At 39.3% G+C, this 14,744-nt stretch overlaps 1 protein-coding gene across 8 annotated transcripts in view; it reads left to right on the top strand.

Moving 5' to 3' along the window:
- SUSD1 (sushi domain containing 1) overlaps positions 1-14,744 on the top strand; it is a 325,163-nt gene that overhangs the window by 66,948 nt on the left and 243,471 nt on the right. For all 8 annotated transcript variants that reach the window (XR_009552073.1, XM_060199941.1, XM_060199942.1 and 5 more), the window contains exons 7-8: positions 10,808-10,905; positions 11,476-11,662. Coding sequence is in view for 7 of the 8 variants with exons in the window: in XM_060199941.1 (XP_060055924.1) it covers positions 10,808-10,905; positions 11,476-11,662 (285 nt within the window). In the remaining variant the exon portion in view is untranslated. The remainder of the gene's footprint in view (positions 1-10,807; positions 10,906-11,475; positions 11,663-14,744) is intronic.

The raw sequence follows: 14,744 nt of genomic DNA, 5'->3' as shown, positions 1-14,744 counted from the left end.
GAAACTGAGAAGAGCTAGTGCCACGAGCTCATAACAGTGCATGGTCATTTCACCTATTACTGCGTCTCTAATAGAGCCTCTAACAGTTATTTGGTGGAAGTGAGGCAGCTGCCTCCTCAGATGTAGAATTCAGCATTTAGGGAACTGTTCCTGGCTCAATGCTACTTAGAAAGTCACTAGATAAGAGAGCTGGGCATAGCTTTTGGACCCTGAGCCATTTGTCTCATTACTCGAGCAACTCTGCTTCCACTGCTTAGCATTCAGTGGGGTACAGGGATTAGTCACTACATGAAAAACCAGTGGCTGTGCATGGAGCATGGTAAGATATTAATTAACTGATGCTTTTAGAGCACTTTGAAGAACAAACATGTTATGTAACTGCTAGTTATAATTACCGCAGCCTGCCACCTTTCACAAAGTCTGTGGCTCCAGCTGCAGCTGTTTCCATAGGTTTGTGCAAGGTTTGATTTAAGGAGAGAAAAGGCATCCTCCCTGAGAGTGATGATCTTTGTATGAGGTGGCCCCTCTGCCCTCAGTCAAGATTGGCAGCTAAATTCAATTTCTGCAGATAAAGGGAGTGATTTACATGTTGATTAATTCATGGTGTAGTGCACATAATCTCTGGGTGGGTAGGTAGGTGAGGCTCCTGGAAATGTAATGAGAAGCTGATTTAACATAGCTCTTTTTCAGCTGCTCCTTTTTCTTACTAGAACAGTGATCAACTCTTGACAAATGGTGGTGTTTGAACCTGAGACCTTGAAGTCTCAGGCATGAAAAATTGTTTTGCATAACCATTTTGCATAACCCTGGCCCCTAAAATAGTATTTATAGTATAATAGTATCCTCTTCTGTCTCAGTTCCCTTTGTGTACTTTCTTTTTGTTTTCCTCAGTGCTCACTTTTGTGTATTTCCTCATCTTTTTTGCTTACCCTCTGGAAGCCTTCTATCTCTGTTCTAGGTTTTCATCCTGTTTATCCCTCTTGTTATACTTGAATGTTTAGCTCCAGACTCGGTGGAATAATTTGTCTTTTCAGGGATTATTTTTAGTTACCTCAAAAATATTTTTAGGACCTCTGTTTCTTTACATTAGTAGCACAAATCTTGTACGTTTACAATGGAATATGAACTCTCTGGCAAGGTGATGGTACTTAAAATTTTTTTTTTTTAAGGCTGGTTTAGACTGGAAACTGCAGATAACTGGGAATTAAGCAACCACTTTAGTGTCTGGAAAAACCCCAGGTGGGAGCTTTATGCTGAATTTTTTGGTTTGCCTCAAGATCAAAAAGGCTGACTCATTCTTGATAAGACTGTTCCCGGCTTTTATTCTGCACAGGCCATTTGGCTTTTTATGTTTAGAATCTGAATTTATAATTATAAGGTTGACACTTACTGTCTCCATACTCTTAAAGTAACATCTCTGTGGAACACAGACAGTTAATCTGCTGGGATCCTCTCCAAGTCCTAATCTGAGTCAGCCACTGAGTCTAAATGCCCCCAGGCCTCTTGTTTACCTCTGTCTTTTCTGTTTTGTTGTTGACCCCCCTCTTCAGCCCAAAGAAAGATCAGCTGGAATATATGGAAGCATTTATATAAAAAAACCACGTGGCCAGGATTTGTTTGAATATGTAGATAATGTTTGGACAGTCAAGCATCACCACTCTCACTGATAGAGCACTGATTTACAGGCCTAGAGATCTGCTAGAGATCTTAATTCTTGTTTTCATTTTGCATTCTATAAAACCCTTTTTGAAATAAGCATCACCTGTTTTCATTTGAAAGGTCTGTAATCTGAGACTCATAAATTAAGCATCCTTAATGGGACCTATCTGTTACTAGCAAATGGTAGAGGAAGGATTTGAACTCAAATTTGTAAACCTCAATGCCCATGATTCCTCTCCTTTTCCAGTTGCCTTCCAAACTTAAATTATTTATACACTGCTTTGATGGTGTTTGCCACAATGAAGCTAGAATTTTTTAAAATAATATTTTGTTTATTTTATTTTATTATTTTATTTTTTTGGAGGTTCTAGGTTTTTCTATTTTTTATTTTTTTTTAATTTTTTTATTTAAGAAAGGAGACATTAACAAAACCATAGGATAAGAGGGGTACAGTTCCACACAATTCCCACCACCTGATCTCCATATCCCATCATGTTTATTTTATTTTTAAGAGAGATGTAGAAAGAGACACACACACAGAGAAACACCAGAGCACCAGAGCTGAGCACTCCTCAGCTCTGGTTTATGGTGGTGTGGAGGATTGAACCTGGACTTTAGAGCCTGAGGTATGACAATCTGTTTGCATAACCATTATCCTCTCCCCCCTGGCCTCCCTCCCCCTTTTTTTCTTACTAGAACAGTGATCAACTCTTGACTTATGGTGGTGTTTGAACCTGAGACCTTGAAGTCTCAGGCATGAAAAACTGTTTTGCATAACCATTTTGCATAACCCTGGCCCCTAAAATAGTATTTAAACGATGTTTGTTTTATTTTTTATTTATTAATTTTTTTTCCTCCTCCAGGGTTATTGCTGGGCTCGGTGCCTGCACCATGAATCCACTGCTCCTGGAGGCCATTTTTTCCCCCCTTTTGTTGCCCTTGTTGTAGCTTCGTTGTGGTTATTATTATTGCCCTTGTTGACGCAATTCGTTGTTGGATAGGACAGAGAGAAATGGAGAGAGGAGGGGAAGACAGAGAAGGGGAGAGAAAGACACCTGTAGACCTGCTTCACCGCCTGTGAAGCAACTGGGGAGCTGGGGGCTCGAACCGGGATCCTTATGCCGGTTCCTGCGCTTTGCGCCACATGAGCTTAACCCACTGCGCCACCGCCCGACCCCCTGTTTTATTTTTTTATTGTGTGATAAAATGCATTTGAATGCAAATGTGTATGTGTGGGGCATGGGGGATGGTGGCAAAGTGCTGATCAACAATTTATGATGTTATTTGTTTCTTTCTTTCTTGTTATGCATTAAAGCTTCTTAAAACATCTTGTATTTAAAAAGTTGAATTTATAGATCAAAGATACTTTTTTTAAATTATTTTTTTTGCCTCCAGGGTTAATGCTGGGGCTCAGTTCATGAATTTACTACTCCTAGGGGTTATGTTTTTCCTTTTGTTGCCCTTGTTTATCATTGTTGTCATTGCTGTCGTTGTTGTTGGATAGGACAGAGAGAAATGGAGAGAGGAGGAGAGAAAGATAGACACCTGCAGACCTGCTTCACTGCTCGTGAAGTTACCCACCTGCAGGTGGGGAGCTGGAGCTTGAACTAGGATCCTTACTCCGGTTCTTTTGCTTGGCGCCATGTGTGCTTAACCCCGCTGCACTACCGCCGGGTCACCCAAAGATACTTTGTAATGTGCATGATATCATGAGTTTGTTGAACTTGTTGTAGTTTTTCTAATATACTAAAAAATCAAGACTGGAGAGAGAGTTCAGTAGATAGGACATATATCGTGCCATACGTATGGCCTAGGTACAAACCTGGGTGTCACACCCTGAGGAAAATCCCAGTGCTGTGGGATATATATATATATATATATATATATATATATATATATATATACACATATATATATCAAAAAAGTTAATCCAGGGTGGTAAAATTGTGCTTGTGTGAGGACCTAGTGACAGAAAAATGAATACAAAACAAGCATATAAAATTTTACTCATGTGCCTCCAAAAATCATCATATATACTCCATTTTAGGAAAGAGTTATTTTAAATTATGCTGCTTCCACTTACTTTATGTGACTAAAAACTTAAAGGAAACATAGAACTCTTACAGCCAAACATATATTTATTCAAAGTAGTCCCCTTGGAAGTAATTATGCTTAGTGAAGTGAGTAAAGAAATAAAAGACCAGATGGTTTCATTCATATGTGGAATCTAGAGATCTGATTTACATAAACTTGCCAAAAAAAAAAATACAAACAGAACAGAAGCAAGTAAACTGTAAGACTTATGAGAACTATGGTGGTTATCTTGGGGAGGTGGGAGAGTGGGGATACAGAAATTTGCTGGTGGATGTGGTATGTAAGTATGAATATAATCTTATAATCTTGTAACAAAACAAAACAACAACAACACAAAAAAGCACTAGTCCTTTTGGAAAGCCATATTCCTTTCAGTCACGCTGTCGTTATAAAAATATGTCTGTTTTGGGAGTTGGGCAGTAGTGCGTTGGGTTAAGTGCAGGTGGCACAAAGTGCAAGGACCAGCATAAGGATCCCGGTTTGAGCCCTGGCTCCCCACCTGCAGGGTGTGAAGTAGGTGAAGTAGGCCTGTAGGTGTCTATCTTTCTCTCCCCCTCTCTGTCTTCCCCTCCTCTCTCCATTTCTCTCTGTCCTATCCAACAGTGACTACAACAATAAAACAATAAGGCCAACAAAAAGGAATAAATAAATAAATAAAAAATATATATATATGTTTGGTTACCCTTATGTGGAAATTACCTTTGCAGATAATTTATGAGTTATATTAAAAGATAATTCATATTACTTTTAAAATTGCAATTTTCATCCAGCAGTAGCACTAAGATTCACTATCTGATTGGGTATCTGAATTTATTCTGGATGATATGATTTTCAAAAAATGAAAAAGTAAAATTAGAAACTCAGAGAATATTCCAGACCACAAAGTTCCCTTCTCAGCCCAATGGAACATGATCAAGTGTCCAACACCCTGTCTTCACTGTAGCTTCTTTACCAGAGTAAATGACTGCCAAATTCATGTTTCAGTTACAGTCCTTACTGTGCTTACACTTTCCACAATCTTTAATATTGCTAGTCACTAATCAACTGATCAGTATACCATCTATCCAACCAATCAACCAACCAAATAACAGTTGTTAAACATTTTTTTATATTTATTTTCCCTTTTGTTGCCCTTTTTTTTTATTGTTGTAGTTATTATTGTTGTTGTTATTGATGTCATTGTTAGATAGGACAGAGAGAAATGGAGAGAGGAGGGCAAGACAAAGGGGGGGAGAGAAAGACAGCTGCAGACCTACTTCTCTGCCTGTGAAGCGACTCCCCTGCAGGTGGGAAGCCGGGGGCTCAAACCAGGATCTTTGCGCTGGTCCTTGTGCTTCGCGCCACGTGTGCTTAACCTGCTGCGCTACCGCCCAACTCCCCCCAAACATTTTTTTTATGGCAGTTGGAAGATAGTTCACCTGATATATTTGAACCCTGGCCCCACATGGGAGTGCTATGGCACTGGAGGGAAGTTCTGTGGTGTCTTTACCACTATCTTTCTCTCTGAAATAAAAAGAAAAAAAAGTTGACTTGGGGCTCCTGAAATCATGCATGTGTAAAGCCTTAGTACTGAAAAAAAATTTTTTCCAATGCAATATATTAGATTCTTCTAGAGAAGTAAACCTGGTCTTTGATTTTTGTCATCATAGTGCTTACAGTCAGGAGAGATAAATATTAAGCAATGAATTAAAAAACTAGTTATATATGTAGATATCACACACACACAAAAAAAAGATTGGATACTAGCAAACTACTAAAACATATACAGCATACAGCATCTGAATCAAAGCAAAGAGCTTTATTATCTACTGATCCTTTGGTTCTTCAAATCTGAGACATACATTCAGTTGGTCACTGAGGACTTTTTTTTTTTTTTTTTTTAGTAAAGGAGGTTTCCTTGTTCTAAACACAACTCATTGCACTTACATTGCATTTTCATAGACCTGGTTAGCTTCTGCCTATAATTCTTATAAGAATAGTAAAAGGCAGTTCATTCAGACTCTCAGCCCAAACTCCCAGTTGTTCCTTATCTTTCACCTTCCATTGCTTCTCTTTCAGAATTGCTCCATGGTTTAAATCTGTTCATCTCTTCCTTGAAGTCTGAGAAATTTAATTTTGAATCCTTATTTGACTTCTTATTAGCTGTATGACCTTTTACAAGCTGCTTAACTTCTCTAAACCTCAGATCTATAAAATGGACACAATAATGGCTCCCTCATGGGATTACTTTAAAGACTTAATGGTTTATTTAAAGTGCTATGCTAATTATCTGGTCTGTAGCAGCAACTTAATAAATTTCACTTCTAGCTTTTATTGTTGCCTTTAGAGGCTGCTGTGACAATGAGGTCAAATTTACAAAAACCTATTTAGTGTTTGACATATTGTATTTGACATTCTTTTTTTTTACTTGTGATCTTCAGTTCTTCTGTCTTCCAATGAAACTTGCAAAATTTACCAATTTTCTTTCTTTTTAAAAAAAATTCTGGGCTAACAAAATAAGTCATTTAGAAAGTGTGCTGTTTTGGCATATATGTGACCCAGGTTTGAATATGGCTTCTATTGTATTGAAGGAAGCTTTGCTACAGTGTTTCCCCATCTCCCTCCGTCAGAATCTGAGAAACTCAGCCTAGATCAGTGATCCTACAGGTGACCAGGATTTTTTTTCCTCATCATTTTCCCATTTTATCACTTCATTGCTCATAGGAGTAAGTCTGTTCTTAGTCTTGCAATCAATTTATTTCCTAATCTGATCCTGGCCCTTATCCATAGTCTCATTCCCTCTCTCTCCTCATCTTCAGTCATGTGACACTTTATTCTCTCCAATCTGACTGTGCTACACCTTTTTACAGTTCCAGGTATTAGACCAGCTTTTCTGTCAGCTTAAGTGTCTTTTCTGCTCTTCAGCCATTTGTCCATCACAGTCATGTCCTTTGTAAAGTTGACTCCTCTGGACCTTGTAGTGAGAGTTGTTGGAATCTTTCTACCCTGTAGTGTATGTAACTCCCCCCCCCCACCCCCCAATTCTTACTTGGAGGGAAAAGCAAGCACATTCTGTTAACTACTTCTTGGGATACAGTATCTGACATCCCTGTAGCCAGATTGGGTTCCCATCTATACAGAGAGCATGGCACAGGCCGTAAGCAGATGGAGGTTTTAATTACTGTCATTTACATAGATCATGAGCTAAAAGGAATAAGAAAGAAAACTTTAATGCCTGTGTCTTCATCTCTGTTTCATGAGAAGGAATTTTTCTTTACTGGTAATTCAAAGAGAAAGTGAGTGGTGGGATGGTTCCATTTCATTCTCAACCAGGTTGTAATTATCAGAGGAACATGTACGTTATCAGAGAGCTCTAGAACTCTAGAGCTTTGAAGAATGGTGGAGAGGAAAAGGGCCAAGAATAGATGAAGCATGTTCAGGCTGATAAAGACTAGTCCCAACAGTGTACTTACAAACGGATCGGATCTTTGCAGCTATTAGGGTGCCCATGCCCACTGGAGTAGCTCTTTGATTTCAAATGATCTTTTCTCTGGAGAGAAGTATGGATATAGAGGACCACTAATGGTTTAGATGTCCATAGGTGGTCCTTTGGTGTTTCTTCAATTATCTTCCTGTTTTCTCTCTCTGCCTCTGTTTAGTCTTACTACCTGATACATGACCTGGAATTATCTTAAGTCCAGCTAATGTGGAGCTTTGAGTAAGGCTGCTGATTGTTGGTAGATATAAATTCTTCTGTGGACAAAGAGATCAACCAACTAGTGTCTTTCTCAAGTCTGCATTGGTTCTGAGTCCTGGGGAAATGCGTTATGCCTGCAGGTACTTCAAAAAGGTAGACTCTAGATGGACCTAGACCTTGAATAAATCCCTCTCTCCATTGTTACCAGTCATCTCTATCAGGAACAACAAAACAGACCCCTTTGTGGGCCCCCATAGGGCCTTGCCCTCAACTTGGATCAACAACAGTAGAGAATGTTCCATCCTCTGAAGGGAGGCTGGACAACATACTCTTATGTTCCACCTGAAGAAAATGGGTCCTGAGATTGGGGCAGCTTGGAATGTTCCTACTGATGACCACAGAATGTGAGGTCAGATCTACAGGGATGAGAAGCCACATAGGCTCCTAAGCTGAATATGGGCACCAGATCAGAATAAATCGATGGGGTTTACAGTCAACAATATTTATACCCCCTTTCCCATATTAGGGAGCTGTTCTCTTCCCTGTTCCAGCTTTCTGGCCCTTTTTCCAGCCATGACATCATCTACCCAGACAATAACTCGGATCTACCTGCATATCAGACTTCAGGCTCAGGGAAAAAAAAAAACAACCAACAACAACTAATACAGCCATAGCCCTTTGGAATATAACTAAAATATGCCTACTAACTATCTATAAAATGGAGACCCCCCACTCCCCAACTCTTCATCTGCACTACTCCAGCTTTTAGGTTCATGATTAGTCAGCAACTTATTTGGCTTTATATGTTAACTATCTTTTCAGCCATCAGGCTCTAGATGCTAGCATGATGCCAAACAGACTTCCCTGGACAGACAACCCCACCAATGTGTCTTGGAGCTCCAATTCCCCAGAACTCTGCCCCACTAGGGAAAGAGAGAGGCAGGCTGGGAGTATGGATTGACCTGTCAACACCCATGTTCAGCGGGGAAGCAATTCCAGAAGCCAGACCTTCCCCCTTCTGCATCCCATAATAACCTTGGGTCCATACTCCCAGAGGGTTAAAGAATAGGAAAGCTATCAGGGGAGGGGATGGGATATGGAGTTCTGGTGGTGGAAATTCTGTGGAGTTGTACCCCTCTTATCCTATGGTTTTGTCAGTGTTTCCTTTTTATAAATAATAAATAAAAAAAGTTAGACTCTATATCCCACATGAGACTTGAGTAGGGCTTTACTAGCAGGGAAGGACAGAAGCTGAATTGAGAACAGTTCTGAAATGGAAACTAATCATTCTCAATCTTCTTGATGGACATTTTACCCTGGGTTTCACAAAAACAGCTACAGGCAAAGGGTTTTTATTTATTTTACTGCAGGGATTGATATCAGAGGAAGCAGGCATGAGTGCTAAAGGGAACAGAGCAAGGAGAAGGGAGATGGGGGCCAGATGTTGCCTCACCTGGTAGAATGCACACATTCTCATGTGCGGGAATCTGAGTTTATTATAACCGTTATAGTTTATTGTAATTATTTATTATAACTATAATTATAATTGCCCTGTACCCACCTGCAGGGGGATGCTTCATGAATGATGTGGCAGTGATATCGGTGTCTTTTCTTTTTCCTGTCTTAACTACCTATATAAAAAAAAGAAAGAATAGGAAAACTTCTAGTGGAAGGGGTGGAATATGGAACTCTGGTGGTGGGACATGTGTGGAATTTTACCCGTCTTATCCTATGGTTTTTGTCAATATTTTCTATTTTATAAGTAAAATTAAAAAACAACAGAAAGAAAAGGGAAAAAATAAAGAAGGAAGGAAGGAAAAAATGGCTACCAGAAATGGTGGAGTCATTTTGCAGGCAGTGAGCTCCAGCAATAACCCTGGTTGGGGGGGTGGGGGTGGAGGAAAGGCTTGTACCAGTTCTTACTACCTGTGAGACTCCCTCTACCTATGCAGTAGCGCTCTGAGAGGTCTTTATCTTAAGAAATTATTATTACTAATTTAACATTCTTTTACAAAATGAGAAGATTTTAGTGATATTATTGCATATATGTGTGTGTGTGTGTGTGTGTGTGTGTGTGTATGTGTGTGTGTAGCTCACCTACCACCCTCCTTCTCCCTAAGAAGTCTTTGTAAGCCTGCCCTACAGAAAAAAAGGAAGGATTTATCTCCTGTTTTCACGGGGTGCTGATTCCCTTGCACTTCTGGGTTACATGTATCCTGAAACCTGGCCGGACTCTTGCTCGCATAGTCTTTTGGATAAATTTCTTAGGTGGTTTTTTTTTTTTTTCTTTTTATAAAATCATGCCACTAGTAAATAGAGAAAGGAAATTTGATTTTAAAAATTTAGATTCTTAAGGAGTTGGGCGGTAGCACAGTGGGTTAAGTGCAGGTGGCTCAAAGCACAAGGACTGGTGTAAGGATCCCAGTTTGAGCCCCCGGCTCCCTACTTGCAGGGGAGCCACTTCACAGGCGGTGAAGCAGGTCTGTAGGTGTCTATCTTCCTCTCCCCCCTCTGTCTTCCCCTCCTTTCTCCATTTCTCTCTGTCCTATCCAACAACTATGACATTAATAACAGTAACAGTAACTACAACAACAACAGTAATAATAAAAAACAAGGGCAACAAAAGGGAAAATAAATAAATTAAAAAAAATTTAGGTTCTTGTCCCCTTCCCCATCTGAATAACTTCCTAGGCTACCTCTAGGGTCCATTATGCTATCTGGAGAACTAAGACCCTAATGTGATTTCCTACATTGCCAAATAAATTACATAGGATGTATGTGGAATACTTAAAGAAGCCAAACAGCTTGAAGCAGGCAGTGACTTCTGACAGATCAGCTTTAAATGGCTTCAATTAAGAGAGGCCCAGAAATCCGTAGTGGAGAATTTATCTGGTTACTCCAAGTTGCTCCTTAGGAATGAACCTGTGTAGTGATGCATGCCTTTCCCTCTTGGGAACAGCAGTGGCCCGAAAATAAAGGTGTTTCATCAGTCAGGTGGAATGAGGAAGGCAGAAGCAGACATTATCTTTGCAGCTGCAAAGAAGTTTCAGGGTTCAGCTATGAGCTATTTTCCAGCCACATGAATGGATCACCAGTGGCATCCAGTGGTCTGTGTGGCCAATCACAGGTTGTAATTCTCACCCAGACTCAAGTGGAAATTTTTCCTTTTCTTCCAAGTAAAATGAAGAAAAAAAAAATCAGGTTATTGACTTGGGATAGCTTGGATTGTCTGCTGCAATTTCTGAACCATTATTCATGATCAGCACAGATAACAACTGGGCAGAGAAACTAAAGCTATGCCTTTCAAAATGGTCATCAGGAGTTTTTCAAAGTTTGTTGCTGCATTTTTATAAGTGGAACTTTTTCTTTATGTTTTAGAAACAATTACAGAAATTAAAAATGTATCAGTGTTTAATAATACTTGCATGAGATGGCAAATACACCCTGGAAGAATAAAGTTCAAAATCATATATATGGTAAGTAAAGGGTTCTACTTTTCTCTGTTAGAGCAGAAATGATAATCCATGAGAATATGAATCAGAAAGAGTTACTTCCATAAGAGCTTGTCAGTTGGATTGCTTTCTAATATCACTGTCATTTTATAAAGTAAGTAGCATTTTAAAGATACCTGCATTATTTTATATTTTGTGTTTAATATATTTGCCATATTGTTATGGTTGTTATGTGTGGGATGTCTTTGTATTTGACATTATTGTTACTGTTTCCAAGCACTTGTAGAGAAAGCCTGAAATCCTGCTGGCCTGTTAACAAGATGCATTAAGTGATTATTAGACTGTGACTGCTTCCATTTTGATTGGTGGTCATTTATACATAGGATATCACTTCCTACAGAGACTCCACATTTTATGTCACTTCTTAGGGCTTATATTGGTTACTGTGTTCATGAGGTTTCATTATCATATACCTGATGGCAGAGTTTTATCTTATTTATCCCATCTCACCTGGGTGAACAGTGCAGGTGAAAGGAGAGTAATTTTCAGCACCACAAAATCTCAGTTGTTCTCTTGTCTTTTCCCATTGCAAAGATACACATAAAAGGACAACGATTGGACCCTGCAGAATCAGTTCCCAAGGAGACAATCTACTTGACCACAGAGAGCAGAACCCCAGAAGTGTGCCTAGATCTGTACCCAAGCACCAACTACACCGTGAACATTTCCACTGTTTCTCCCAGACGTTCCATGCCAGCCATCATTACATTCCAAACAGCTGGTAAGTGAAGGTGAATTCTAGTTTCCTCCTAGAAAATGCTAAGCACAGGATATGGGGAAATGTGCTTCAGATCAACTGGGCAGTAGAATTCATAGTCGCTTTCTGAGATTTACTGCCAGGGGGCTGTTATTGCTTTAGGAGTAAGACCAGAACAGATCTAATAGGAGAGATAGCTCTCTTCTTTTTTTTAGTTTATGTTTTATTTATTTTTTTTATTTTCCCTTTTGTTGCCCTTGTTTTTATTGTTGCTGTTGTTATTGATATTGTCATTGTTGGGAAGCCTATGACAGATTCTATAAAGAGGAAGAGAGAGATCATGCTTAGAAGGCAAAGAATGAACACACTTTAAAAATTCTGAGCAAAGTAGCTGTAAAATTAGGCATTGTCTATTTTGGACTTTCAACAACAACAAAAATATGTTAAGATGTATTTAAACAGATAAAGAGTGAGATAATAACTGAGACAGCAGAGAGGAAACTGGTTGAGAGAGGCCACAAGAAAAAGAGAACTAGGGCGGGGATAGATAGCATAATGGTTATGCAAAGAGACTCTCATGCCTGAGGCTCCAAAGTCCCAGGTTCAATCCACCGCATCACAATAAGCCAGAGCTGTGCAGTGCTCTGGTGTTTCTCTCTGAATCTCTCTCAAAAATAAAATAAATAAAAAAATTTTTTTAAATAAAAATAAAAATAGAATTAAATGAGACCACTGTAGATCATTCAAATAAAAGCATAAAGAAATCAAAATAGCTATTTTTTACTATGAAAATATAATTCAAAGCAAAAAACAGGATAAAGTGAGCCATTTGGTAATAATAAAAGTTAGAATTTACGGTTAAGGTTATCAGTCAAAGTGTGAGACCGAATAACTACAGTTTCTAAGAGAAAATAAGGAAAGTGACAATCCAATCAAGGAAACAAATGATCTAGAGCTTATGCTACCTATGAGCAACTACTCTTCCTTATTGTCACCAAACCTGACCACACAAGTTTCAAGGAAATGTCAATAAATCCCTCTAAAGAATACCAAAATGTAGTACTAGAAGTTAACAACAAAGTGTAACTGTAAAATAAAATAAATAAACATGAATCCTTGTATAACAGATCATTAATGTCTTGTCAATGGGAAAATCGAAATAGCAATTATATAATGCTAAGGATAAGGTAAGGAAAAGGAGACATTAACACACACATAAATAATTATTCAATCGGGAAAAATCAGACTAGCAATTATAATATGCCTTAAGAGTAAAAACAACAACAGCAAAAAAAAAAAAAGTAAAAGCATGAATCAGTGCTAAGGAATTTTGTTAAAACTCAATTGAAAAGGGAGAGCAAAGCATAAAGACTTTTATTTTCAAATTGGAAATAAGGTAAACTATGCATTCGACTCAAGAACTTAGTACTAGAGAGATTGGGGGAGATAGAAAATGCAGAAATTCTGCTTGAGGCTCTCAAACCCCAAGTTCAAACCTCCATCACCACTATCAGCACCATAAGAGCTAAGTAGTGCTCTAGTTAGAAAAAAAAAAATAGTAATAGAAGAATATAACCAACTTCATGAAATACAAAGAAAAAAATAACAAATAAGGAGAAAAAAATAATAAGATAGAAAAACATTTGTAAAACCAAAGTGTTTATTCCTTGGAGAAAAGAACAGATAACCCAAGCTAAGAGAATCAATTTTTTTAAGAATCAATTTTTTATTTTTTATTTATTTATTTATTTATTTTTTATATTTTATTTTATTTATTTATTCCCTTTTGTTGCCCTTGTTGTTTTATTGTTGTAGTTATTGTTGTTGTTGTCGTCGTTGTTGGATAGGACAGAGAGAAATGGAGAGAGGAGGGGAAGACAGAGAGGAGGAGAGAAAGAGAGACACCTGCACACCTGCTTCACCGCCTGTGAAGTGACCCCCTGCAGGTGGGGAGCCGGGTTCGAACCGGGATCCTTATGCCGGTCCTTGTGCTTAGCGCCACCTGCGCTTAACCCGCTGCGCTACAGCCCGACTCCCTCAATTTTTTATTTTTTATTGTTGTAGTTATTATTGTTGTTGTTATTGATGTCTTCATTGTTGGATAGGACAGAGAGAAATGGAGAGAGGAGGGGGATACAGAGAATGGGAGAGAAAGATAGACACCTGCAGCCCTGCTTCACTGCCTGTGAAGCAATTTCCCTGCAGGTGGGGAGCTGGGGGCTTGAACCGGTATCCTTATGCCGGTCCTTGTGCTTTGCGCCACCTGCACTTAACCACTGTGCTACCGCCCAACTCCCAAGAATCAATTTTTTAAAATTAAAATAGAGAAAACAAAAGTAGGATTCAAAATAACCTGTAATCCCATTACTGTAAACAAGTATTGTACATGAGTCTGCCAATATGTTCAGCAGAGAAGCAGTTACAGAAGTCAGACCTTCCACCTTCTATTGTTTTCTCCGGGCTGGCTTCTCGGGCGGGTAACAGACGACCAGGGACACATGGCTGAGCTGAGAACACAGTTTAATCTTTATTCATGAGCGGGCAAGCAGTCCAACAACCTAATCACCACACAATGTGCTCCTCCATTTCTCTCCTCTGGCAGAAAAGACGATTTTAAGGCAAGCAGAGGTTCCCCCAAATTGGGAACTCCTCCTGGGACCCCGTATACACGGAGTTGGAGGGGTCACCCAATCCTTTCTCACACGAGATTCACTCATGTGGGAAGACCTGGAAGGTTCTACTGGACACTTCCACCCATTGGTAGCTGATATTAGCACCAACCTATTGGGCAGGGATCTTCTAGAATGTCTTGATGTTAGGATATCCACAGATGCCTCTGCAGAGCGTAACACCCGCTCCTGCTAGACCAGATCTAATCAGCACCCCCAATACTAACTGCCACTGTTCGTAACCAAACTCCCTGCCTAGACTGCCTTTCTAATGAGCCTGTCTGGGTGGAACAATGGCCTCTGCCTAGGGATAAGCTAGAAATTTTAAAAAAGCTCGTCTGAGAGCAGTTGTCCTTGGGACACATTCGTCATTCTCAAAGCCCATGGAATACTCCTGTCTTTGTGATTAAAAAGCGCTCAGGAAAATGGCGCCATTT

This window comes from Erinaceus europaeus, chromosome 10 (genome assembly GCF_950295315.1).
Source record: "Erinaceus europaeus chromosome 10, mEriEur2.1, whole genome shotgun sequence".
In the NCBI taxonomy this organism is placed as follows: Eukaryota; Metazoa; Chordata; class Mammalia; order Eulipotyphla; family Erinaceidae; genus Erinaceus; species Erinaceus europaeus.
The sequence above is the reverse complement of the archived record's forward strand: the minus strand, read 5'-3'. Positions and strand labels throughout refer to the sequence as shown.